The 25,218-nt window shown below is 40.4% G+C and overlaps 1 protein-coding gene across 1 annotated transcript in view; it reads right to left on the bottom strand.

The window, feature by feature from the left end:
• WNK1 (WNK lysine deficient protein kinase 1) overlaps window positions 1-25,218 on the bottom strand; it is a 170,070-nt gene that overhangs the window by 59,615 nt on the left and 85,237 nt on the right. The window contains exons 5-12 of the mRNA XM_065406985.1: window positions 16,294-16,382; window positions 14,869-15,088; window positions 14,277-14,613; window positions 12,845-13,029; window positions 11,918-11,926; window positions 3,865-3,942; window positions 2,161-2,310; window positions 575-1,048 (exon numbers count right to left, since the gene is read on the bottom strand). Of these exons, the coding sequence (XP_065263057.1) occupies window positions 575-1,048; window positions 2,161-2,310; window positions 3,865-3,942; window positions 11,918-11,926; window positions 12,845-13,029; window positions 14,277-14,613; window positions 14,869-15,088; window positions 16,294-16,382 (1,542 nt within the window). The remainder of the gene's footprint in view (window positions 1-574; window positions 1,049-2,160; window positions 2,311-3,864; window positions 3,943-11,917; window positions 11,927-12,844; window positions 13,030-14,276; window positions 14,614-14,868; window positions 15,089-16,293; window positions 16,383-25,218) is intronic.

Below are 25,218 nucleotides of genomic sequence, written 5' to 3'. Positions count from 1 at the left end.
AAGTTGTCCCTTTTATACCCTGACAGCAGTAAATGATTAAACTTCTAAATAATCAGACACTGATTCGCTCCTGTCCATCATCTCAACATTCCATGTTTGCATCGGATACTTCACTTATGTTCAGGGATCACATAGTTTGGTTTATTGCTAAGATATCAATTTTCCCCCAATGAGTTGTGCCAGAAGACTGGTGTTGCCAGATACCCCACACAGTGTCTTTCCAGGACACAGAGCAGCAATTTGAGGTCTTTGGCAGGGGTGATAAAATATTATCAATTTTCAAATTCATAGTTGTCACATGTAGCAGAAAAAATACTAGCTCTTTCAGAGAAATTCCATTTCCAATAAATCCATAGTTAGGTGTCCAAAAACAAATAAAATTTAATGAAACTATGCCCTCTTGCATACAAGTGTAATGAGAGAACAGATTTGTTCATTAAAGACAAAAAACATGTGGCTTGTTCTCTCTCCCGCCAAATTCGGGTATTGGCAAGTATCTGCAGCACACAGATCAGGTCTAGTGCCCCCAGAGGAACAGAAGACGAGGAGACCTCTTGCTGGCTTGCAACAATACCTGATACAAAGCATCTCCAGCTGGAAGTGCAGCTTCAGCAGCTTGTCCAAGGCTGGCTGGTAATCCCATGGACTGAACAGCTGGCTGCAGGAGCTGTGGGAGAACCTGGCTGGGCAGCTGGGCCGCAGACTGTAGAACAGCTGGAAGCTGGCTAGGGACAATGGTTGATCCTATAGGGATAGCAGCTGCTGCAGCAGATGTGGCCAGAGTGAGTAGTGGCTGGTTAATGCCAGCTGCCATAGAGATAGGCAGAGACTGGAAGCCTGGCTGAGCCACTGACGCATGAGATGCTGCTATGGGGAGCTGAGAGACTGAGAACTGGGTGAGCAGGGAGGTTGACAAGGGCTGTCCCATAGGGAGAAAATGAGAGCCAATGGGGATGGTTGGGGCAACTGAAGGTTGAGGGAGAGAAGGTGCTGCAACAGGTAATTGAGGTTCGCCTTGGATGATCGGCACTGCTTGGGAAACAGGAAGCTGGGGATGCAAAGAAAATAGAGATAGACTTTTTAGGAAGCAGGGTTGCAGAAAGCAGATTTTTAATGTATGAGTCAAAGAAAAAAGAATTATTTAAGTTATCACACCCTTTAAGAGTGGATTGGGGAGAGTAGCTGGAGAGTTGACTGCTGTGTTCCAAAGGGTTCTCATTTTGCAATTCGTTCCTGAAGATCTCTAAACCACCTTTTGCAACATGTACGTTGTGCTGGGGTAGAACAGCAAGATCTGAACACTGCTGCAGCACCAACACGTATGTAAACGAACTCTGGTCCTCTCTCATTCTAATTCTACAACCAATCCTCCCTCCCTTCCCTACCGGGAAGAGATGCAAACCCCACAACAAAATGGGGAAGTCTGCCCATTTCGGGTATGGGCAGGAAGCAATGGAGAGTGAAAAGCCACTGTCAGCATACAGAGAATGGCAAAGGTCAAGTCAATTGAAGCCAGCAATCAATTGGAAAAGGAGTTCAAATGAACAAGCAACAAAAACCCTTTAAATTTAACGAAGCTCACATTCATAGTATCAAAAAATGTGAGCCAATCCGAAATAAAACCATTCAGTAACAGAAGCATCCTGACCAAGGAGTGAAGGAGGAAGGCCGGTAGAAAAGAGGACGACAGTTCAGAAGAGGCAGTGTACATGGCTTATTAACTGGAGAACAATTTTTTGATTATGAACACACAAATGTAATTTGGATGGAGTAGGTTTCTCCTACATAAAGTGTCAACAATGCCACATGAAACTCCTCAAAGTGCAGGTGACACATTATTTTAATCTTTGCAAAAGTTATGTCTTGTTGTCACATTTTAGACAACCTGACAAAAGATATCTATGTAAGAAAGGCCTCCCTTTTAAGTGCTGTTGCTCCTCAACTGAACCACTGAACTTCTGCCACATATTCCAAAGAAAGGGATTCCAGGCATACAGACATTTCTGTTCCTGCCAAATTCTTAAACATAGTAGAATAATCGTGTCACCTCCAGCAGTATTTTCTGAACCATTAGGACACAAGGCAGACCAGTAAAAGGGGCAGCCAACAAAGGAAGAGAGGAGAAATCTCCTAATTTTGCAAAAGACCAAGTTTAATTACCTGAGTTCCAGCTGGTACCTGAGGCATCGGCATGATCAGTGGAGTCGGAGTTTGAGAAACTGGTTGTGATGGGGTAGCTCCACTGGAAACGGATGACTGCTGCAGCTGGTACTGTCCTGTCTGCTGGGAAGGAGCCAGCTGCTGTGCACTCTGTTGCAAGGAGAAAAGATGGCAAGAGATTATTTTCTCTTCAGATAAAAACGTTTCTCAGATTTAGATGTGTTTGGGTAGATTTTCCTAGATTTCACTCTCTGTAAATATAGGAGATAACCATATATGATAGTTTCTATTCCGCAGCATTAAAACAGTTCTGGAACCAACACTGAGCCCTAATTTTTCACTAGTTACAATGGAAGCTAACGCATCCTGTTACAGAATTAGTGTAAGTGAAAAAACAATTAACAGAATATTATTCAGCATAGAAAATATTTCATATCACAAAAGCCAGACGATCAGACAGGGCTACCTAGAATAGGCAGATGTCAAAGCTGTCAAGAGAAGATGTACAGTTTTTCTGAGTGGAACCCCTGTTGTGTACCTATCAGAAACACAGATGTGGGAACAAGTATATTAGACAGCTAGTAAGACTGATTTCACATTATCCTACAGTTACACTAAGCATAGCTGCTTAGCATTAAGACTGTCTAAAGAAGTCAAGAAATTCAAAAATTAAGTCTGAAGTCTCCTTGCTACTACACTTTACATCATGACAATAGGGTTGTACACTATACAAACTTCAATGCCAGAAGGACAAAAGGGTAAGCTACCATAAGATTGGTGTTTCATCTTCATGTTTCCACCTACTCAATCATTTTGTTAGATCTTAAAATTACTTAAGAGTTAGTCTGAGCTCTCTTTTCAAATAAAAAGAGATTCAACACCTTCCTGAAAGGCACAGAAGACAGCATTCACAAAAAGATCCTACAAAATAGTTGTATCAGTGCCCAAGTAAGAAAACATGTCTTTCAGTTATTCAGCCCTTTGCCCAAAACCTAGACCTAAGTCCTTTTACCATACCCTTATGAGAAGGAACCTAAGACAGAGGGGGGTCCTCTGAGCTCTTTAAGTTTGATTACCCTGTAAAGTTATTTTCCATACTGATTTTACAGAGATTATTTTTACCTTTTTCTTTAATTAAAAGCCTTCTTTTTAAGAACCTGATTGATTTCTCCTTGTTTTAAGATCCAAGGGGGTTTGGATCTGTATTCACCAGGAGTTGGTGAAAGGAAGGAGGGGGGGAAGGGTCAATTTCTCCTTGTTTTAAGATCCAAGGAGTTTGGATCTGTATTCACCAGGGAATTGGTGAGAGGTTTCTAAAAGCTTCCCAGGGTAGGGAATGGTGGCAGCGGACCAGAACTAAGCTGGTAGTTAAGCTTAGAAGTCCTCATGCAGGCCCCCACACTTGTACCCTAAAGTTCAAAGTGGGGATACACCTTTGCCTACTCAAACACATCATCAAGAGGATCCCCATTCAATCTGGAAAGCTTCAATTACATACTTTAGTCAAAAATAAGCCATCATGTATAAAAAAAGTCACTAGAATATAAAAAAAGTTGGCAGCTGTGCCTAGCATCTGCACCAACAAGCCTATATCCTTTCTACAAAGGACGAGGATATCCTCCTGTTCACTTTTTCCCATAAAAAGCAAGCTGCAAGTTAAACTTACTACACATCAGTCCCAGCTTTAGGAACTGTTATTCTTACCTGCTGACTTTGCTGTGTAGGCTGGCATGGTACCCCCACTGATATACTACTTGAGACTGGCTGGCCTTGCACCTGTGTCTACAGGAAAAAAATGGAAACAGGTAGAATCAGACTGAGCAATTATTGGCTTCTGCAACAAGCATCTATAATTTCTGACTAGGATGGTCTAATTGGAACAAATTTCTAATGAATACAAAACAATACTATGGCTTAATTTTAATATAGAGCTATTCAACAGAGCAGAGCATTATGGGGCAGTGATGAGCTCTATTTTGTTAAGCTTTTCAGAACAACTAATACAAAAAAATACCAGTGCAACCCAAACAGCCCTCCATATTAGGCAAGTCAGCCTACCAGTTTCATCCTTCTGCAGTGTTTCTTTAGGATCTACGTCAGGCTGTCCTGGTATGATAGCCGGGAACAGAAGCATTAAACATTTACACACTGAGCACACTTAGGTGGCCGGGGTAAAAGAAAGAAAATGAAAAAAGGATATGAAATCTGTATCCTTGAGCATCAGCTGAAGAAAGATACAGAGTTCTAGACCAGTATTAAATCAAGCGTGTGTGTGTGTCCTCAGCTCACTTTGAAAGACATGTCAAAAATCCACACCAAATCACTTCCAGATTCTCAAACCCTAATAAATGTTCAGAGCCTATCAACTGGATCAGCTGTTGGAGAGACATAGGGTTCCAGTCCACAGAGTCCTAGCTAACACAAAGTGACAACTTTGAATGAATAAGCAAATAAAAGAATGGATGAAGGACATTACAAGCGAATGTGGAAGAGACTGAAGAAACAGTGTGGCAACTACCCCCTCAGCAGTTTCGTTCCCACTTGACTAAATATCCTTCTGGATCAGAAACTGGGACATACAGTAACTATACACCTCAGGATAGCCCAGAAAGGGAAGGTCACCCAGCTCCCTTTCTTAGTTTGTCACTTCAGTGGGAAGGCTGAAAAAGTAGGAAGTGTCTAGTACATTTAGAAAGTTGTATAAAGTACTGTATGAAATATTTTCAAATTACTAAAGCCACAAGATTTCCCTTAGAGATAGTGTACAAGCCTGCAGTATATTGCTTCCATGAATACTTTTCGAAAGCATTCCTATGATTTAAGAAAAATCCTTGGAAAACACAACACCATCCAAGGAAGCTCTCTCTTTTGCTCTTTTAATAGTTTCTTGAAGGTATTGCCTATTCGTTACGATTTAAACGTTACATACCAAGGTAATGCCGCTTCTACATGAGGCTACAGTTTAAGTCCTAAATCATGCACTATTTTAACACATTAGTCAAGAGCTCTTAATAAAATATATCTCATACGGATTATCTTCCTTATTTTGGGCTACCTTCCCAGCCATTCGTTTAGTCTTTAACATACATAGGAAACCACTTACTGAAGTTTGTTGTAACAAAATAGTGTTTATAGGGTAGTATAGTCCCAAATTGTTTCAAAGCACTTCACTAGACTTTCACTCTGCTTACACTGAAGGTTCACTATGCTCTAAGTGGGCTCCCTTGGAGTTCAGCAACTGTCATCTAACAGATTGGTGCTTAAAAGCTGCATTCTGAAACAGCTATCACCACAAGCCTCTACTTGTGTTGAGTGGGTGGGAAGAAAAGTCTCCACTATCCCATGAGGAAAGCATTCAGACTGAATCCCTGGTTCCTGACCTTTCTACATTTATACACTGCAGAACAACAAAGCTCCTTTTCTTCCTAAACATCTCCTCCATTCCAAAAAATGGGCTAGTCCCCTGCAACTGCAACAGTGAAGAGAATCCTAACTTCACTGTTGAAATGAGTGGAGTGAGGGAGAAGAGACGTCTACTTCTAGGTAGGTCCTCTCCTCTCCTGGCTCTTGCAAGTGAAAGTACTACATGTATCGATAAAATATGTAAATTCCAACAATGTTTAAGTTTGTTTTATTTTTAACAGTCCCAGGTACTGCCATTATGTGGAAATGATACCTTATGAATATCAAGCTCTGACAATTTGTGCAATTGGCTTTAGTTTACATTTTAGTTTATCAAAATAGTTAACTTTGAAAATTACTTATGAAAATTTATTTTCCAAGTGCTCCTTCAATAAATACATTCCCAGATCTGTGTATATTTACGGGCACACCTCATCCCCTGAAATCCCTTTGAAACCTAGTAAGAGTTTCGCCTGCATCTGGACAGTGGACAGAAACTGGCATTTTAGTTTTTCTATCCTACATTGTATGAATAGTATTTTGTTAAACAATATTAAATTATTTAATTGAAGACACTGACTGCATGACCAGAGAAAACATGATTCTTTGGTCACAGTATTTCTTCCCACAGAATTAGTCATACCTTATTGTACCCAATCCATAACCTTTTCAGGATGAAAAGTCAACCCTGCATTTCAGTCCCCTGGATCTCTGAGCTGAACATCAGCTAGGAAAATATGATAAGGAGTACTGACTGACTATTTGCTACAAATGTCAGAAGGCCCCACCTACCAAGGTTTAGCCTGGGCTGAAGGTAGAATGATTAACTGTTGATGTCTCACTTATTTAGGTGAGACCTGGTAAGCTACTGAGATCCTAGTATATTACTGATATAGCGGGAACATATCCTCTGAATTCCAAGATCTAGAACAACTTGGAGTGGGGAAGGGAGAGGAGAAGGAAAGAAGGGAAACCTGGCTTTTAATTGTGTAAAGGAGGACTTAAACAGCAGAGAAATTCTGGAATGGTTTGCTCCTGTAACCTGAGGGTAGAGTGCAGGTGGTCCTGATGAAAGCGAGGTGGACAAGGCCTGCTGAGCTGAGGCTCCCTGTTGGAAACAGATGAAGAGCTGCGACTCTTGAAATACCTTCTGAGGCAATGGGACAATGGGCAACGAGAAGTCTGAACCAAAAGCTGTAGACAACACCCCTGTTGGGGGAGGAGACTGGAAATCACCAGTGTCAGAGGAAGTCAGCTGTGATGAATCACTTGAGTATTCTGGACTTCCTTCTGGCCAGCTCTTTCTGATAGATCTCGCTCTGGGTACTGTTAGCTCGGGAACAAGGTAGTTACACAGTTCCTCTGTCACAGGCTGGAGGCGACCATGCAACCCTGTTGCCTGAGTGGACTCCTCCTGATTAAAATCCATTGACCCCCGGCAGGTTCTGTAAATACGTTGGGGTAAGATACCCCCTTCTCCTGGAGCCGAATTTGGTGTGTGTACATGGAACTCAAAAACACAGCTTGTTCTGCCATCACCACTGTGAGTAAGCACAGCAGGTGCAGAATGAGGAACAAATACCTGGTGACATTTCATCTGTGTGGAATCTGCACTTAATGGAGATGAAACACTGGACAATGGTGAAAGTGGGCTCATTCCAGAATCCAGCCTCAAGCTCTGTAAATGTCTTGGCAGGAAGGTCTGCCCAGATTGGCAGTCATAAACAGAGCTCTGAAGAGGGCCACCTTGCACATGCTTCTGTTCAGGCACCTGTTTCAAGTACTGTTCAGTCCCATAGGAATTATATGCTACTGTATCGTAATGCTCTGGCAACTGTGGCTGGTAGTGCATGCCCACTAAGTACACTGCTTCTTGTGGCATTCTATAGTGAGCATCCTCAGGAGGTGCTGAACTGACTTGCACATGTAGGGGCTCTCCAGTGACCTTATGAGCTGTAGTGCCCAGCATGACGACTGCCTCTGGTGTCCAATTTGTGGGGCTACCACCAGGTGGAAGTAAACTCTGGCCAGTTTTCAGCAAGGGCTGGAAGTGGCATGTTTGGGCTTCCAAGAAGGAGGTACTCTTGCGCCGCTGAGCAATGGTGACCTTCGGTGGGCAGACAGGTGGTGGCGAGAAAGACACTGGCCGTTCATGAATGGTTGGGAAAAATATCTGTGAATCTGGGAACGTTGGTGTTCCCCCACACGGATGCACCAGAGACTGAGGCTGTATTGATATGAACAAGACAAGTAATTCATACATTTAGAAATGAAAGGACATGAACATGCACAGCTCACTAGGCAGCTCTGTGTAGTAACCTTATAGAATGACTACTCCAAGTTCATGATCAATAACATACATTGCTTTGGAAATTACAAAATGTAAATATCCATTAAATACATCCATGGTGAACATGACTGCATATGGAAGTATTTGCTTTTGTTAGAAGCTGCTTTTCCATAACAGCCCCCTTCTTCTCATTCACAAAAGAGAGATAATTTGCTGCGGACAATGAAACAGACTTACTTTCACGATACCTGCAACTGCTTTAAGTTAAGCCTTTGAGTTACTGATTTGTGTGCAAATTATACCAAAACAACAAACTCTGAACTAGCTAGCAGTGAGGCAACAATCTCTTGATTTTGTGTTTACAAGGTACAGAAAAAAGGCAAGAAAGGGAGAAGAGATCTTCACTTTTTGGTTACTTAACTCGGATTATCTCCCATGAAGACGTAGTGTTGTTACCCTCTCAGAAACCATTCAGTACTTGCTATATGCTAAAAGGCAACGGAATGAACCTTCTAAGGTCGCAAGATTAAGACATCTCTTAAGAGTCACTCATGTTGCATCATCTTTGGACTCAGCTGATTTCAACTGCCCTTCACATTTATGGTACTCAATAGGCAAGCCATTAACACTCATTAGAATTGACTAGACTACTCTTGCATCTCCAATCTGAATAGACCTGTACTAAATCAGCAGTGAAGTTCTCAAAAGCAAAGTTATACACTTTTTGATTAAAGTGTTAGGTTCGGCTCATCCTGGCTTTTTTTCCCAAGGGCCAAAATGAAGGGTGAGGAAAAGTTGTACTGTAATTTGTAATAGTGATGCATTTTTACTATATATGTCACTACTGATTTTCACTAGCACCTCATACTTTCTACACCAACAGTACTTTCATATTTATTTAATTGCTCTTGGGAGAACAGCAGCAACTGTGCAATCACTGACTACTACAGGCTATTGGAGTCAAAGAAATTGCCAAGAAGTTGCTTCCAATTGGCTAGAAGTTCAAGTCAGTTAGGAAGATCTGGTTCAAGGATAATTCAACAGCAGGGTAACAATCAAGAGCATCATTTCCAAATGTTCGGTGACATGCTTTCATCTCACTTTGCCCCAGCATATTGAGCCATGATGCAATATTGTCCCTCTTTTAGGAGGATTCTACAAGAGCTACCAGCAACTGATTTCGCCATGACATTGTGATTGATTCTTTGAGCTCACTATAATCAAACAGATCACTTAATTTCCCCTCTGAAAAAGCAGCAGCAAACTCCCATAGTGCACAGTAAAGTGAATAAGGACATGTCCTTCATACTCTATTCCTGTGTTCTGGAAACTGATTCTGTATTCTCCAATTTCCCTTAAAAGGAAATATTTCCTCAAATTAAAGAATAAATTGAAGCCAAAAACCACTTCTAACTTCAAATGGAATCAATTTACTCTGGAAAGACTGCCTTCCATTCATGCTCTTAGCATCTAACATCTGCTCTAACAGAAGCAGTCTTTCCATCTCAAAAGACAATATTTATATAGGAATCAATAGAAACTTAACTGTAACTTCCCTCCAGAATCAAACAGAAGAAGGAAGCTGAACTGTTTGCTACTCCTACTGATAGAAGCCCTTCTGATTTGTTTTAACATTATAAATCTAAAAGGTCATTGTCCCCACTAAAACACAGTGCTCTGGAGCAAACCAGCTGCTACTAGTAAGTTTTAACACTTAGTCATATTTGACATTAACAATTTTATCCAGGAGCTGAAAGAATGTCACTGACTGCCTAAAAGCAGAAGCAGGTGCACTAACCTTATGGGACAGAGACTAGATTGTAACTTCTCTCTTTATCCTCTGTGATACGTTCAGTCCTTTCCCTAAAACTTTAATCAAACTTCAGGTGCCAACATTGCTCATTAGTTGTTACATAAGCATGGTGCTTCCCAAAGAGAAGGAATCAGCACTCTAGTTGCATAGGGCACAGGATTTAAAAAAAAAAAAAAAAAAAAAAAAAAAATCAGCTCCTCTTTACTTTTAATAAACCAAACCAGGATGTATTTAATGGTAACTTATCTTTGTGTACCAGGAGGCGTACAGTAACACATACAGGACTGACAAAGAGGGAGGGCAGGCTGGAGCGTCGGTGCTTGCGTGGAGAGGCACAGTGCATGGGCAGGACATTCTCCAGTGCTTTAGAAAGCTTTTCTGCAAAGGTTTCCTCAGGGGCAGTCCGAAGGTAGGAAGGAGAAAGAGGTGCACACAATGCTGGCGGTGGGGTAGAAGGAATACTGGGAAGGATGCAGGGCAGAGAGGGAACAGCAGAAAGATGGGGGACACAAACTGACATGCTACGACCACGTTGAGGCTAAGGAGGAAAACAAAATTAAGAAATGAATGCTTTAAAAATGAAAAGTTGTATAACTGTAATGAGCTAAAACAAAACAAAAAAAATCACACATACATGATGATGAGACTAATGCTGATTGCTATGTGGGCAAAAGGATATGAGGGAGTTTAATGAAGGTCAGCACACAGGGAACAGGAAGTGTGCACCTCTGAGGACTCAAGCTTGCCTTTGATTATTCAACGGTGAAGAGGGTTCCATTAGTGCTCCTACCAGAAGCAATTTGTATGTGCACACGAAGAGCAGGGCTGACATATAGGAGATATTTTCTCACTGTACAAAGCTTCCTGAAATGAGTGAAGTGGTATTTCCAGTACCAAGCAATTCTACACATGAAAGACCCTAGGTGCTTAATGCACAGCCTTCAGATGTCCACACTAGGTTGAGTGGGGGAAGGTGTGTATGTCAAAGTCAGTGGTACTTGTCTCTCCAGTCTTTCTGCTTGCACAAAACCTATTTCATTTTCTAGAAAGGAGTTTAGCTTCCTATACATATAACTGGACTGATAGGATACATTTAGTGCTTTATTCAGTCAAGTGATTACCATAAGGATTTAAGCATCATCCACAACATGAATTGTGGAGCAGAAAGTTAGAGTTTAATATTTGGGAAAAATTGCTTCTTTAATATTAGTTTTACTGCATTTTCTAGAAGATGGCTTTGTTAAATAAAGAGCCAAGATTTTGTGATTTTGACACAACCCTGAAGCCATTAGGTCAGAATCTGACCCAATTAAATACTTGTAAAAAGGAAAGAAGTGGAAAGATGGAAGTGTTAGTATAGTAGCCAGCCCATAATTTCAAGATTTGTTCCTCTAGTCCTTGAAATTTCTCACAATGAACTGCCCCTTGCCTTCAAAGAGAATTGAACTCCAAATGTAAAAAAAAAAAATCCAGATTGGTGGTTTTCTGGAGGTCTATCACTGATTTTAGCAAGATTTTTCAGATTAGTATCTGGACTGCTCAGCAGAATTGTTAGTGGGTTCCCTACTGTTACTCTAGTCATTTGATCTGGAAGCCAGCCATGTCAAGCCTGGAATGTTTTTTGGTCCAAGCCACATCCTTGGATTGAAATATGGGAAATTAAGAGAGCAAGCATCAAACTACTTTAGACGGCTTAGAAGGTTCATTTGATTAAGAATCAACAGCGCCACAAACCTTCAGGTTAAGTGCCTTTGGAAAGGATGGAGAGGCCGTTTATTCATCAATGCAACTGGTAAGCTTCTTCAAAGTGAAAGGCTGACACCACTAACAACTCCAATAAAATTCCCTGCTATAGATACCAAAACAGAAACCTGAGGATTCCCAAGACTCAACAGAAAATGGTTTTGTATTCTCCAGATATGGTACCATTATTTGCTTCTGAGTTTGCAAATAAAGGAGCCAGCGATGACTGTTGAACTGAAATATAAATACTACAGCGGTGAAAGGCAGGGTTTTTTAAGAGCTCCTACAAAGTCAGCATTGAAAACATATCAAGGGGAAAAAAGGGTACCAAATAAAGGGTAGCAGATGAACATAGTGGAAAGGGTATTTGTGGCCTTTGCAGACTTTCCAGGGAAAGGAATATGCATGGCAACTGACAAGCTATAAATAAAATGGGAACACACAAATGTGGGGTCTCTTCAGTCTGGAGTGCTTACATGCAGCATTCTATAATGGTTCAAAATTCTTACCTGTGACACCTGTAATCAAAGCCTTACAGAATACACATGTAGCAAGTTCACATTTTTAGAGCAGCTCTCACTAAGTTATTCTAATACCTGTCTGTCCTTTCAAGGACTCTTGATCATTGGAACTTCCATGCTCACTGTTAAGTGTAGCTGAAGCACCACCCTATCCTGAGTGAGACTAAGCATAGACTTCAACGTGAGATAACACCCTCAAATTAGGGTTGCATCAGTCAAGACTGATACTAATCCACCCATTTCACTCTAAATGTATGCAAAAAAACCCCAGAAGATTACTTCCTCTTCATCCTAAATGAAGTGCTGCATTTGAGAAGGTCTGCATACAGCCTGAAGTGTTTCAAATAGAGTCTGCATTTGCATACAATATGCACAGGCTTGGCAGATTTCAAGTTGTATTTTTTTATATAATTTTGACACAATAGCAATGTATATTTTAAGCATTTTTATTATAGATTTAAATTGTCATAGTTGTGCAAAACTATAGGTTTAAGCACTTTTTAATAATTTTATCAATTTAAATTTTCACAGTTGTGGAAAATTATGGAGGGCAGACAATTATTTAATTACAGTAGATGTGAGGTTCAAAAAGTTAAGCTTTATAACTGTTATAACACAAACTGTCAGTATCTCATGCCAAAATATATAAAATAAGTATCCCTAAATCAAGCTCAAGTTCTCAAGCAGCATTTTTCTTACTTCGCCTATCTGTAAATTTTGATCGTCTATGGAAATATTTTTTCATCGTTTGTGTGTATGGTAAATCAACATTTACCAATAAAAATCTTATCCTTCCAAGCCTACATATATACACTGCAGATTGAAAGGCAAGAGGAAAGTTTGTGACAAAACCAGACAAACAGACTGAAGTAATCCATAGTGTTGTGTGTGCCTTTTGAGGTTTGTGCTTACCACTGTGGGTGGCTGATATCCTCCATGTTGTTGAGACTGCACTTGGCCAACTGAAGTTGTGTATCCTTGGACTGTAGCTGTTGAGATAGTCTGTTCATGCTGGGAACCATAGGACACAGTCTGTTGGCTAGTCACACATGATTCAGTATGAACAGATGATCCCTGACCACTGTCAACTGCCCCATCAGCTGAAAATAAAGACCACAAGACTTTAGTTTCAAAAACAATACTGTGGACTCACAAGCTTTACAGTCTTGCTTGAATATTACAAGCCAAGATTTTCAAAAATGGGTGCCTAAAGTTAGGCTCGGAAATGTATGTTGCTTGATTTTCCAAAGTGCTAAGCTCCCAGCAGTTCATAACTGAAGTCAGAGCTTACAAGTACTTTGCACTGTCCAAGTCAGGCCATTTACTCAGGTGTTTAAGTATGAATTTGGAAGTCTAACTTTAAGCACCCTTCTGAAAATCTTAGCCTTAAAAAACTTTATTATCTGCACGCAATAATGTCAGTCTCACAACCTGCCCTGACTACAGGATGTCTTCCATCTCCTCCAGGCTCCGCCACATGTCCTATATTGAACTAAGGTCTTCAGGGCAGGGTTTACTTTCATTGTGTCATCTACAGGACCCAGTACACTGGCAGTTTTTAAATATTTTATTGATTATTAAGAGGAAAACTGGTCCAAAACTAAGATTCTCTTCCTCCAATATAGCAAACCTATATATGGATATATCCCTGAGTATTCTGTCTCAGAGCTCCATCTCCAACTCTGAACTAAATTGATCCATATGATCAGGAGAGGAGTGTGGAAAGCCACTGACAATCATTTCAACAGCTCCTTTACCTAGACAGAGTTATCAAAAAGTTATTCCCAACTAAATGTGGAAATAAGAAGTTTGATTCAATTCTGCCTTGCTCTGGACCTCAGCTGCTCTTTTGAAAATGTTACGAGGTCCTCTCTGCTAACCAGGGGTTCTTTTTTATTATTATTATTTATTTATTTTTTTTAAAGAGGATGAACAGCCTCATTGCCTTGCACACATAGGTGTATCTTTCAAGTCTGAGTATATCCAAAAGAGATCTTAATACCCAGCTGCCTATACAGGGCAAATGGTAATTTATGTTTCTTTCTCTCTCTCTCTCTCTCTCTCTCTCTCTCATTTTATTAGTGCATATATGGATGGAAGATCAACTAGCCTCTCACTATTTTCTCTTCCTCTTACAATCATATACTACTATAGAGTTCCAGATATAAGAGCAAGAAATGAAGCAACAACTCAATACTTTGGATACCCCACTGTGGGCAGAATTATCAGCATCATGTAACCTGATTTTTCACTTGAAAGGGAAATGAGTAAGACTCCCCAGAAGGAAGGAGAGTAAAATTAAAGGGGGTGAGAGTACATCCTGAATGGCCTAAAGCAATATACTTACACAGAACAGATATGCCGGGCTGTTGATATTGCAATTGTTGGTGCTGATCAGCCTCTGGCTCTTCAGGCTCTACTTGTGTGGACACTGATGCTGAAGTAGTGGGGATGGCAGTGATGCCAGTGGCAGATGGAGGGTGCTTTGCCCCTGCCTGGGTAGCATTTGTTTGTAGCTGCTGCTCCAACTGCTGCTTCTGACTGATTTCTTCCTGCTTTCTTTTCTCCTGCTCTTCTCGCACCAACTGACGCTGCTCTCGCTTTCGCTTGATCAGAGACACTCTGTCCTTGATCGCTTTGGCCATTGTCTTGTGATCCCCTTCACAGACATACCCTGACTCCACCTAAAGCAGGACACATGGATGTTCAATATCACATCTTGCCACACCAATACAACAAGTACAGCTCTGCTGTATAATCTTCAACTTCCCAGTCTCCTCTGAAGGTTAGCTCCAAACACAACCAGTTCCTCACCCGCTTATGTCTGCCAGGACAATAAAAGCATGGCAGGTTACACCCCAACCTCAGAAGAAAGTGTGTGAGTTGATCTAATCTAAAAAACAGTTACAAATGCCCAAAAAGGACACAAGAGCCCTCACCATTTCTTGTGCTACATCCTCTGGGACATCTCTCTCCAAGTCAAAGGAAAACTCTATTGCCTCATTGTCCTTGTATTTGCCCTTAAGCTTTTTGATATCCTCAATTCGTAACCAGAGCTTGATGGCAATCTTCTCTCCATCATCTTCCTCTGCTAGTTCTACCCGCACACCAGTCTCTTCCTGGAAGAAAGCGTGGTTCAAAAGGTCCTTGATAGCATATCTATATATATCAGGATAGAGAAGTGGAAAGGGAGAGAAGATACACAATGATTAGGTTTTGACAAAATCAGTAAGGAACATCATCTTCCTTGAATGGCGATCCCCAAAAGCTTACTCTCAGCTTTTCATACTACTCCCATTAACTCCTCTGTTTGTTTTTTGGGATGGGGGGATTAAATCTGCTATTTCAATTTTTCTTTTCCAGTGCCAATTTTTGAAACTTTTCAAAATGCAATAAACGATTAACCCCAAGATGATGCAAACGCATGCAACAGTTAGTGGCTTAAAATTCACTTGCATCTCAACTACAAATCCCTAATCCTATCAGCACAACATCACATTAATTACTTAAAATAATGGCCAGCATATCATAAAATAACTCTTGAAACAGTATGGCTTTATGAAGGTTAAAGTACCATAATACATCTGTTAGTCCACATATTGGGCACAGCGGACACTGCCATTTAAATAAACAAGTCAGTATTCTATTCAAGATGGCCTCCAAACCCTAGACCAGTCATCTCCTCACTGTTTACCCAACTGTCTCATTCTGTTTGAGATCTGTATTTATCTCCGACAGCCCTGGCAACGTATCAGTGACCAATGATCTCCATCATCCCTCTCAGCAAAAGTAGTAACATTACCAGTGCTGGAGAGAGCTTCACCTATCTTCCTTCCCACAACTGGTAGATGCCAGTGACACTGGGCCTCAGCAACCAAGTGGAAGGGAGATGGGTATTCGATGAAAGGAATAATCCTCCATTTCACACTTCCTCTTACCTAGAGGTAATTATGGTCTTATGCCCTACATTTAGGCCTTCAACTTTAGTGCTATTTGGGAAGCACTGGTGCAGATTATATTCCAAACAATACATCCCTGCAGAGTACAAATGGTGATGTCAACCTGTACAGGCACAGTAAGAAAGAGCATCACTGTTCTCTACTACAAAGAGTGACTGGGTTTGAACACCGTTGTGAGTAATCAAATCAGCTAACACAATGTGGTCAGTATAGAATAGCCCAAATCACACACAGCATCATATCAGTCATGACCGCTCTCAAGACCTCAACGTTTTATCAGAATTATATGTACGACACTATCCGGAAAGTTTCCAATACATAGTATCTGAAGCCTTATAGGACTATTCCAGTGCTTTAGTCTGTGCTGAAATACAACTGCCTGGCCCTCAAAGAAGGGGAGCTTACCTTTCATCTTTGTTTTGTCGGATGCATCCCTCGATGATCTCCTTCACTTCAGGAATTGCTACTTTATCAAAGCTAGCTGGCTTGACTCCCTGAAACACACAGAAGTACCAGTGGGGATACAGCAACAAGGAAGCCCACTAATTAATTTGCAATGACGTTTAAGAATTGCAGAAACAACCTTCATATTAACATAGACCCATATTCTGTATACACAGGGCTAAGTTCACATCCCTGGTGTGAACTACAAAGGTAAATCTGGCACAGGATGTCTTGTTCCTCAATCATTCATTACTGATCTTTCAAAAACAGATTCATCCTTTTTCTCTACCAGACATCCCCTATATAGTTTGAGGGCTTTAGCAGTTAGGCACTACTCAGCCATTTTAAACTTTAGAAGAAGAATTTGTTGGCTAGAGGGGCACATGTCATCTCAGAAGGGAGCGTCTTCTGTGCAGCTCCAGTACACTAACCCATATGATGACCTGAACACACACAGCAAAGAGTTAGACTGCTTCCTAGAATTGTTCCAAATTACAGTTACGCAGAAAGATTTAGGCATAGATTCATCTTCAAGGAAAGAATTCAGCTCCAAAAACAATCTGTCTGGATGTCTATGTAAATTGTTCAGTGTCCTAGACATAGACTGATTGGAGACTTCCCTATATCCTCCGCCTCTGAGTCAAAAATAAATCTGATAAGACAGGACAGTCTGACAGCACAAATAGATGTTATGATTACACAGGCAGCTCTACCTGGCAACACTTCACTGACTTTTAGCAACACAAGGGCCTTCTCCTGAGAAAAAGAGTAAGCAAAATCACCTCTTACAGCACTTTTTCCATAAGGATCCTATGGAAGCCAGTGCAGATATATATGGGGCTAAATTCCCATATTTACATGTGACCAACATCCCCACTGATTTTGGAGGGGGCTGTGCACACATTAAGGAAAGCAGAATTGGGCCCACAGAACTTCACTTTACTCAGTCTTCATCTCCACTTAATATTAAAGATGGCAACACATTGAAAGAGGAAGCAGCTAATTCTGTTTATTCATAGTTTTAGTTATCTAAAGTCTCAGTTTGCAGCAAAGTAAACTATAAACTTAAATTCAGCTACCAGATCTGTTACTTATGGTGTCGATCACTGCACTAAATGTATACCTGAAGTATCAGCCTGCACCTCTGGTGGATCACAATGAAACCAAGCACAGAGCCAGTCCTGAAGTAGCAGTCAAGGAACAGGGCTATATGAAGTATTTCAAACCTTCATGGTTTGTGTCCTGAGCACCTAGAGACATTCTCCCTGTATGATACATCAGCTAGGGCAAGGTGGTTACAAACATACCACTCCGCCCTTCCCATATTGCGTAATGGGAGGAAGGTCATAGTTCAGTGGCTCTCAACCTTTTCCCTAAGAAACTCAGGCTAACAGTCCCTCATTTAAATGGAAGGGGGCTAACATAGTATTTTCAGTAGATTCCTAGACTAAATTCCCTTCTCTATTGGTCTGAGGGTGGTTTGTGGACCTTCCAGGCATGCTGCACAGCTTATTTTCTCTCCCAGACTCTTCCAAGGGAGGGAGAGGTGGGTTCCAACAGGGATGGATGAGTGAAGGGGAAGCCCTGGAGTCCAGATTTCTAATGCCTTCTCTATTGTTATTAGCTGTAGTTTTAGTATGCATTGTTCATGCACCTAGAGTAATGGAGAGGTATTTAATAACCAAAAATTAAGTATGCTGGATGTATTTCACACACAAAAATCCAAACATCTGGTTGATTCTATTCTGGAGGACCTGTTTCCTTGCTCTAAACTTTGCTCTAGCTTACAGATCCCTGAAGTTAAGATTCATAAAATTGAAGAGTATAGTGTGACAAAAGTAAGCCCCGGAGCAGGGCCTCTCAGTGAACATTAAGAATGCTTTTTAAAAGCTTTTTTGAAAATGAGAACTTTATCAGAGGCCAATGGCTCAGCTGATAAGACACCAGACCAAAGCTTATAAAAGTAAACTTGATACAGCAACATGGGCACTCAATCTCCCAGTTTTCCAGCAAGACATTAGCAAGCATTGTACTGCATTGCAATAGATCTTAAAATTATCTTAATCTTTAACTTTCTCCCCAAATTCCTAGTTCTTTTTTTTGGTCTCTAATCATTTTACTGCTTAAAGTACTAACAATTAGCAAAGCTAAATTCTTTAAATATGATCACTTTCCAAGCTTAAATTGAGAGCAGATATTCAGACTTCTAAGGTGGTTACTTTGGCTACATGATCCATTGTGTAATTTATACCCCAGGTATTTCAAGCACAGGGGGCTCCTCAGGTTATGTCTACACTGCAACTAGTAGTGTGCCTCCCAGCCCAAATAGATGGACACGCGACAATAGCAGTCGGACGCTGTGGCACAGGTTAGTCACTCGAGTACAGACTCGGGGTGGGGGGGGGGGTGAGTGTCAGGCAGATTTATACTGTGGCAGCTAGCCTGTTCCACCACCCATTAGCCTGTTCCACCACCCATGCCACAACAGATACTGCTATTTTTAGCACACTAGCTCCAACAAAGCTAGTGTGCCTCTGTCTACCCGGGCTGGGGGGCACACTCCCAGCTGCATCACATATATACCCTAAAAGTAGCAACAGCCTGCATATACTCCAATTTACATCACTGACAGCAGCAACAGACGTAAGATGTCAGTTAAGGATCTTTGGGAAGATCTCATTTCAGAAAAGCAAAGAAATAAAATATAAAAATGGCTGGCACAGCTGAACATAAGCTTAAGGAAATAAATGAGAAAGTTTCCTGTTTATGGTACTTTATTCTATGTTCCATCCTTGCAACTGCATCAGATCTTGTAAGTGATGAGGAAGTTAATAAGGGGGTAACTACGAACGTTACCAAGTTAATGACTGAAAAATACTCTTGGATATTTAAAGTTCAGATATTTCAAGTACCTTTACTATTACCCACTGCCTTAGGCTGTAATCAGTCAGGAAGCCCCTTCTCAACCAGAAAGGCCTGGCTGCACACAACATAATTTCTAAGCATACTGTAATGAGGGAGAAAATGAGGAAAGAGGTCCTGTGCTTCAAGTGACCTTGGTGTGTCCTGTGTGTAACCATACACTCTTTCAACAGGCCCTGGAAGGCTGAAGATACTCAAGGGCCTACTTTATCAGTTTCTTGGCTCAAGCAGTTCATATTAACTAGTTGAGGGTATGCATGTGTCATGTATTTAGAAGCACAGTTCCCACATCTTCCCCTTCTCCAAGCTCATTAGGAAGAATCAGGAGTGAGGACAAGCCAATGGATTTTTTAGAAACTGTGGGTTCCCACTCCTGAGTGGCGATGCTCAGTTACAACAGCACTGAATACCTGCCACTACTTTTGTGGTTGACCTGTGTTTGTTACAAAGAATAATGGGCTCTTACAAATGGCAGATTCAAGGAACTGACATATATTTGTTACAGATACCTGTTCTAGACCTGTTTAATACACAAAATTCGTCTTTTGGGTGGACAGCAGAGCATTTAAATATTTCCTTGCATTGCTAATGTGCCTATCAACATTATACCAAGGCACTATCTATAATAGTCAGGTCTTTAGCTATTAATATATAATAGACCAAGCTGTAATATAGAAGCTATCGAGATTAGCTCAGAAATCAAACTGATGTATAATTAGAAGGGCTTTGATGAGGCAGAGAGAGTGGATATTTTAACTGGACAAAAATGAAGTCCAATCCTTTTTTTTTTTACAATCTGCATCCACATTTACAACAAAAGCAAGATCACTAGTTGAATATTTTATACTAGTTTCAGAGTAAGTTTGTGAATTTATCAAATCAAACAGAAAGGGTGCTCTAAAATCCAACAGCAGTCTCTAATGTTCCTTGAACAAATCAAAACAAGCTAACATAGGTAACTCTGAACAAACTCCAGATCATTCTTTCAAAACAGTTCTGAATGCCAGGAAGAGAAACAACTGTGTTGTATTTTGCATGATCCGTATCACGTTGTTCAGATCCAGATTACATCCAGAAAATTGTAGCAATGAATACTTAATTATCTTCCCTTACCAATTCAGAAGTGTCACTTGTATGTGTTCTTATGGAGCAAATAGTCAATGCTAAATGATTCTAACACCAAATTAAGCTAAAAGTAGCACAAACAGGATAGATAAAAATGACGTATTATGAATTAGGATGGTTTTGTTTGGATTTTGAATAATGTTTAACTCACTTAGCACTATTTTGTTACTTGCAACTGAAGCACCAAACAAAAGAAAGTTACCTGTGCAAGACCATTAGCTATCTAAAGAAATGTTTTTAATAAGATATTCCAGAAGATCAGTTTTAAAAGTTCCAAGGAGCTCCAACCTTCACTCACCCTCAGTTTCTATACAGCAACAGTCTGTACAACAGTATGAGAGTTTTGTTATAATTATTCAGAAGAGAACAAGTCACCTCTCTATGACAGGCACAAAGTAAGATGAGGAATAGACTCAGTTTTCATTATTCCATTATATTTGCTGTTCCCAGAACTCTCACCCCCACATAAGACATTTAAGTTTTTCCTAAATACAAAATCAAGTCTCCCACTAACTGAAACCAAAGCAGTTTATGTTAAGTCAGACCAGTCCAGCAGACTTGTTCATGAAAGGCTCCTGCTGCAATTGCCTTACTTGAGCTACATGTGCCTATCCAGTACAGTAGAAATTCCTACCCACCTCTTTAGCACTGTCCTTGTGAGAGCAGCAACAACAGTGGGAATTAATTATGACAAACACCGGGCAAATCTCTCTCTTTGTAAAATCCATCAGGAGAGAGAGACACGGACACCAAAAATGGGATGGAAGATAAAAAAATATTCCAATATGAGGATCTGTTAGGTATAGACTTAACGCACGGCAGAAGGAAAGCAGACGTCAAAATTAAAGGGGAGCATGGTTTCTTGTTTCAAGCCACTTGTGCTTCCCTTAGTCCTGTACATGAGTTTGTAGAAATCAGAGCTATGTTCTGATGGCTGCTTGCTCCATTCCAGACCCCAGAACAGAAACGCTAAATGCTAAACAGCAGGTAAGCTTACTCAAGTGCTCCTCCTCCACCACCCCTCTCCTAATAGCAAAGGCATTACAGAGGCAGGCAGAGTGGGGATCTTTGCTTGCTTTATGCCCCACCTCCAGCCTAGATGGTCTGCTCATTCTCTGCCCACGTTTGCTGCAATAATTAACATTGCACGTAAACTAGAACCACAATGTTTGGCTTAACCCCCACCCTAGCAAATTAGATACTACTGAACTGAAAGGAATGGGTCAATGTCCAGTACAACAACCTGACCAAAGTTTGTTGGCACTATTTAATATATTAAGAAAGCAACAGGCATTGAGCTGTGATACAGGACATATTTCTGCCTACCAAGTCAATCCAATTACAGCATGGTGCTAACACCGACTTCAACAGCAGAGTCCTTTTTCTCAACATTTAAAGAATATTTCCTTAATGATTAAAGCACCTTACACATTCTGCACCCTTTCTGGCCAGCACTAACAGTCTACCACAGGCACAGGCAACATATATTACAGCTGCAATCATTCTTAAGGTGACTCCCATACTTAACACATTTTATTCCCTTGCCTATACTTCTTAAATTCCAGCCCCCAGCCTCACATATCCTGTACTAGATTTCATAACTTAAAGTATTTTAAAATTCTCAAAGAGTATCATTCATCTATGCAACTCTAGTAATTTAAGAACTTGGGAGAGCCTACACAACAGATGTTAGACAAAAAAAAGTACTGAGACCATACCAAGATAAACAAGGCTTGTACAAATTCCCTCGTAGTTACTACAAGTGCTGTGAATGTCTTGTTCACAGCTACAGAGCCACTATTTTAAGGTGAAATTAAAAGCAACCTTTCCTCTCCACCTACTCCTCCCTCCCCCACCAAATTAAGGTCTGATCTGAGCAAATAAATCCCAGCCAATCAATGAGGACATACTGCACATCAATTAAAAGATTATCTTAAATCTCTGAAGATGACCTCACCCCAAAAAGCTTCTTGATACTTCCGGGTTCACTGAAGATATCATAAATGCATTCTATTCTATATAGGATTTTATACTGTGCTTATCATAGTATCTGAGCACATTCCAATAGCACATTAAGCACATCCAAATTCTATGTTACAATGAGACATTCGGTATTTGATAGCACATTCTAGGACACCTTCATTGAAGCTCTCCTTTTTACTGGCAATCACTGATGAGAAAATTGTTAAAAGGTCATCTGAAATACATTGCTGTGCTGACTGCTCCTCATAGCATTGTTGGTCAGACATTTTGCACTCAAATATCAGCTCCCAGTTTTGCTTAATGCTTTTGCTGTTATGATCCATACTACAGCGGGGAGTTTAGTAACTCATTGGCAAGTATGACATGCTAAGGTAGTTTCCCCTGCAGTGCTCTTCAGTGAACACAAATGCCTGTTTTTTGCAGTCAGAACAGACTAAAATTGATTTCACAGGAATAGAATTTCTTTTATTCCTTGTTCCATTTCATTCTCCTCTATGGAATTCTGTCTGCATTTTTCTGGCACACTATGCAAGCTGCACTGTGCACTTTAGTATTCCAACTTTTCAACCCCCTACCGAAACACTGTGTTTGCTTTATTCCTTTCAAAAAGTAGTTTAAGTACACAGCCCAAAAGGAATTTTACAGTAACTGCTTTAATCTCTTCTCCTCAAACATAATGTTCAGACTTATGCAGTCCAGAGGCTAATAGAATCAGTGACAAAGTCAAATTACACAAACAAAGTAATTAAAATCTCCATTATTTTTTGCTAGGCTGTTAAGTTGCTGGTTTGAGCCAGATATGGGCTGCTACAAACCATTAGTTTAAGGAATTCAAACACAGCCAATGATTCCAGTGGAAAACAAGTCTCCAATTTGTCCCCCAAAGTGCCACAGGCAAAACTATGCAAGGCAATTAAATTAGTTTACCCCATGATACTCTAAAATACCAACACCTGCTATTAGTGATTTCTCCAACCCAGGAAGCCTATAAGCTTAACCATTTCTTCCTTTCACCACTGCCTCCAGTTTACCCCTAAGCAAATAGAATTCATAAAACTCAGAAGGCTCTTTCCAGAAGTTGCCCTTCCAGCTCTGCTTTTTCCTTGTGCACAACTGAAGAGTTCTGAAAACTACCATCTACATCTGGAAATTCATCTCCCAGTACAATTTTAATCTTGATCCTTGAGCTGATCCAATCACATCCTACATTCTCCTTTACTGACTTGAAAAAGGGACATTTTAGCTATTTATTCAGTCAAAAGACAAGTGACCTGTAGAAGCTGGAGTTTAGATCTGTACTAAAATAATTAGTTACAGTATTTTTGATTTAGTGACTAAATTAAAGCCAGTTTAAGAAAGCTGCTTCATTGACTACATTATTTCAATAGCAACAATTCAAAACTTGCATCTAAAACAGTAAAGCCAGCACTATGAGATACTGAGGGCTCTACTTTCTACTACAATATACAATTTTCCAAGTTACCTCAAACCCTGGATTAAAAAAAAATTTAAATTCCTTCTTACCAAGAGCAAGCCAAAACACATCCTAATGCAGATTTGCAAATTAATTTGACTGTTCACAGAATGTACTTAAATGAAAACGTGTACTTCCTCGGCCAAAGACATTGTCTTCCATAAATTCACAATTTACCAAAAAAGGGTCAGTCTCCACCTCACTGCTTCTGAAAGCTTTCCACACATAGCCTTGTCAAAGTACTTGGGTCCTACATCACCCCAACTGCTATTTAAGTACAAAACCCCCAGGTATCTCGGCCAATGCAACTTAATCCTGATCTACAGCACCCTTTGCTATGCCATGTCTACACTTCTCAGCATGAACTGTCAGCCATGCCGAGTTGTATTATTTGGCAATAGGCATAAATGGATTGGATGACGAACTTCTTTGTGACCAAGAGCAGAACAATGCATTAACAATGCATCCTTACAGGTCCACATTAAATAGCTATCTTAACTTCATATTTTGACTAATTGTTACTTATGCAGATTTACCTGATTTTGTTTCTTTATAAATTTATAAATACAGCTATCTATAGTACACATCGTGTACTCTGGGTACTTATCCCGAAACTAAAAATCACAGATTTGAACTCAAACCTAGAACACAAGGACATCTGGAGCCCAATGATATGCTTTTTTCAATCTATTCCACAGATTGCTGCAGTGCATACTAGTTGAAGTTTCTTCACACATTTTTTGTCTACCCAATGTAGAACAAGTTGCAGTAGTGCAGCATGGAGGTCATGAATGCATGTTATCATCAAGCCTCCCATAAGACAAACAGATGGAGTCTTCTCACTAGCAGGCAATGAAGATGGTGTGCTTTAGTGATTGCTGTTATTTGACTCTCCAGAGTCAGTGATGAGCCCTGTATGAGCTACGCTGAATACTATTCTACATATTACAGGGCAAGTGCCCTTCATTGCAGACAAGGTAGTGGCGTTCATAAGCACACCGAAACAGTTACTTATTAGCATGACTTCAGTCTTTCTGGGATTTAATTCAGAACTGACACTTCAATTCCCCCACTACCCACACTGTAGGCTAGATTAAAAAAAAAACACCCACCATCAGCAGAACTGAATCTCATCAACATATGGCTGGCATCTCTACCCTTATATCATACCCCTGTAAAATTGGGGCAATATAAATGAGAATAGACCTGGTGATAGGAATGAGCCCTGAAAGAGACTCCATATGCCAATGCTTTGGGGGAGAAGCAGCAACAGCAACAAATCATACACGAATTTTACAGCTATTACTTTAAAAAAAAAAAAGTGACCACAGCTGTCAGACTTAGCATTTATTTACCTCTTAACACTTGCTATAAGCTTTCAC

This window comes from Emys orbicularis, chromosome 1 (genome assembly GCF_028017835.1).
Source record: "Emys orbicularis isolate rEmyOrb1 chromosome 1, rEmyOrb1.hap1, whole genome shotgun sequence".
NCBI classification, from domain to species: Eukaryota; Metazoa; Chordata; order Testudines; family Emydidae; genus Emys; species Emys orbicularis.
The sequence above is the reverse complement of the archived record's forward strand: the minus strand, read 5'-3'. Positions and strand labels throughout refer to the sequence as shown.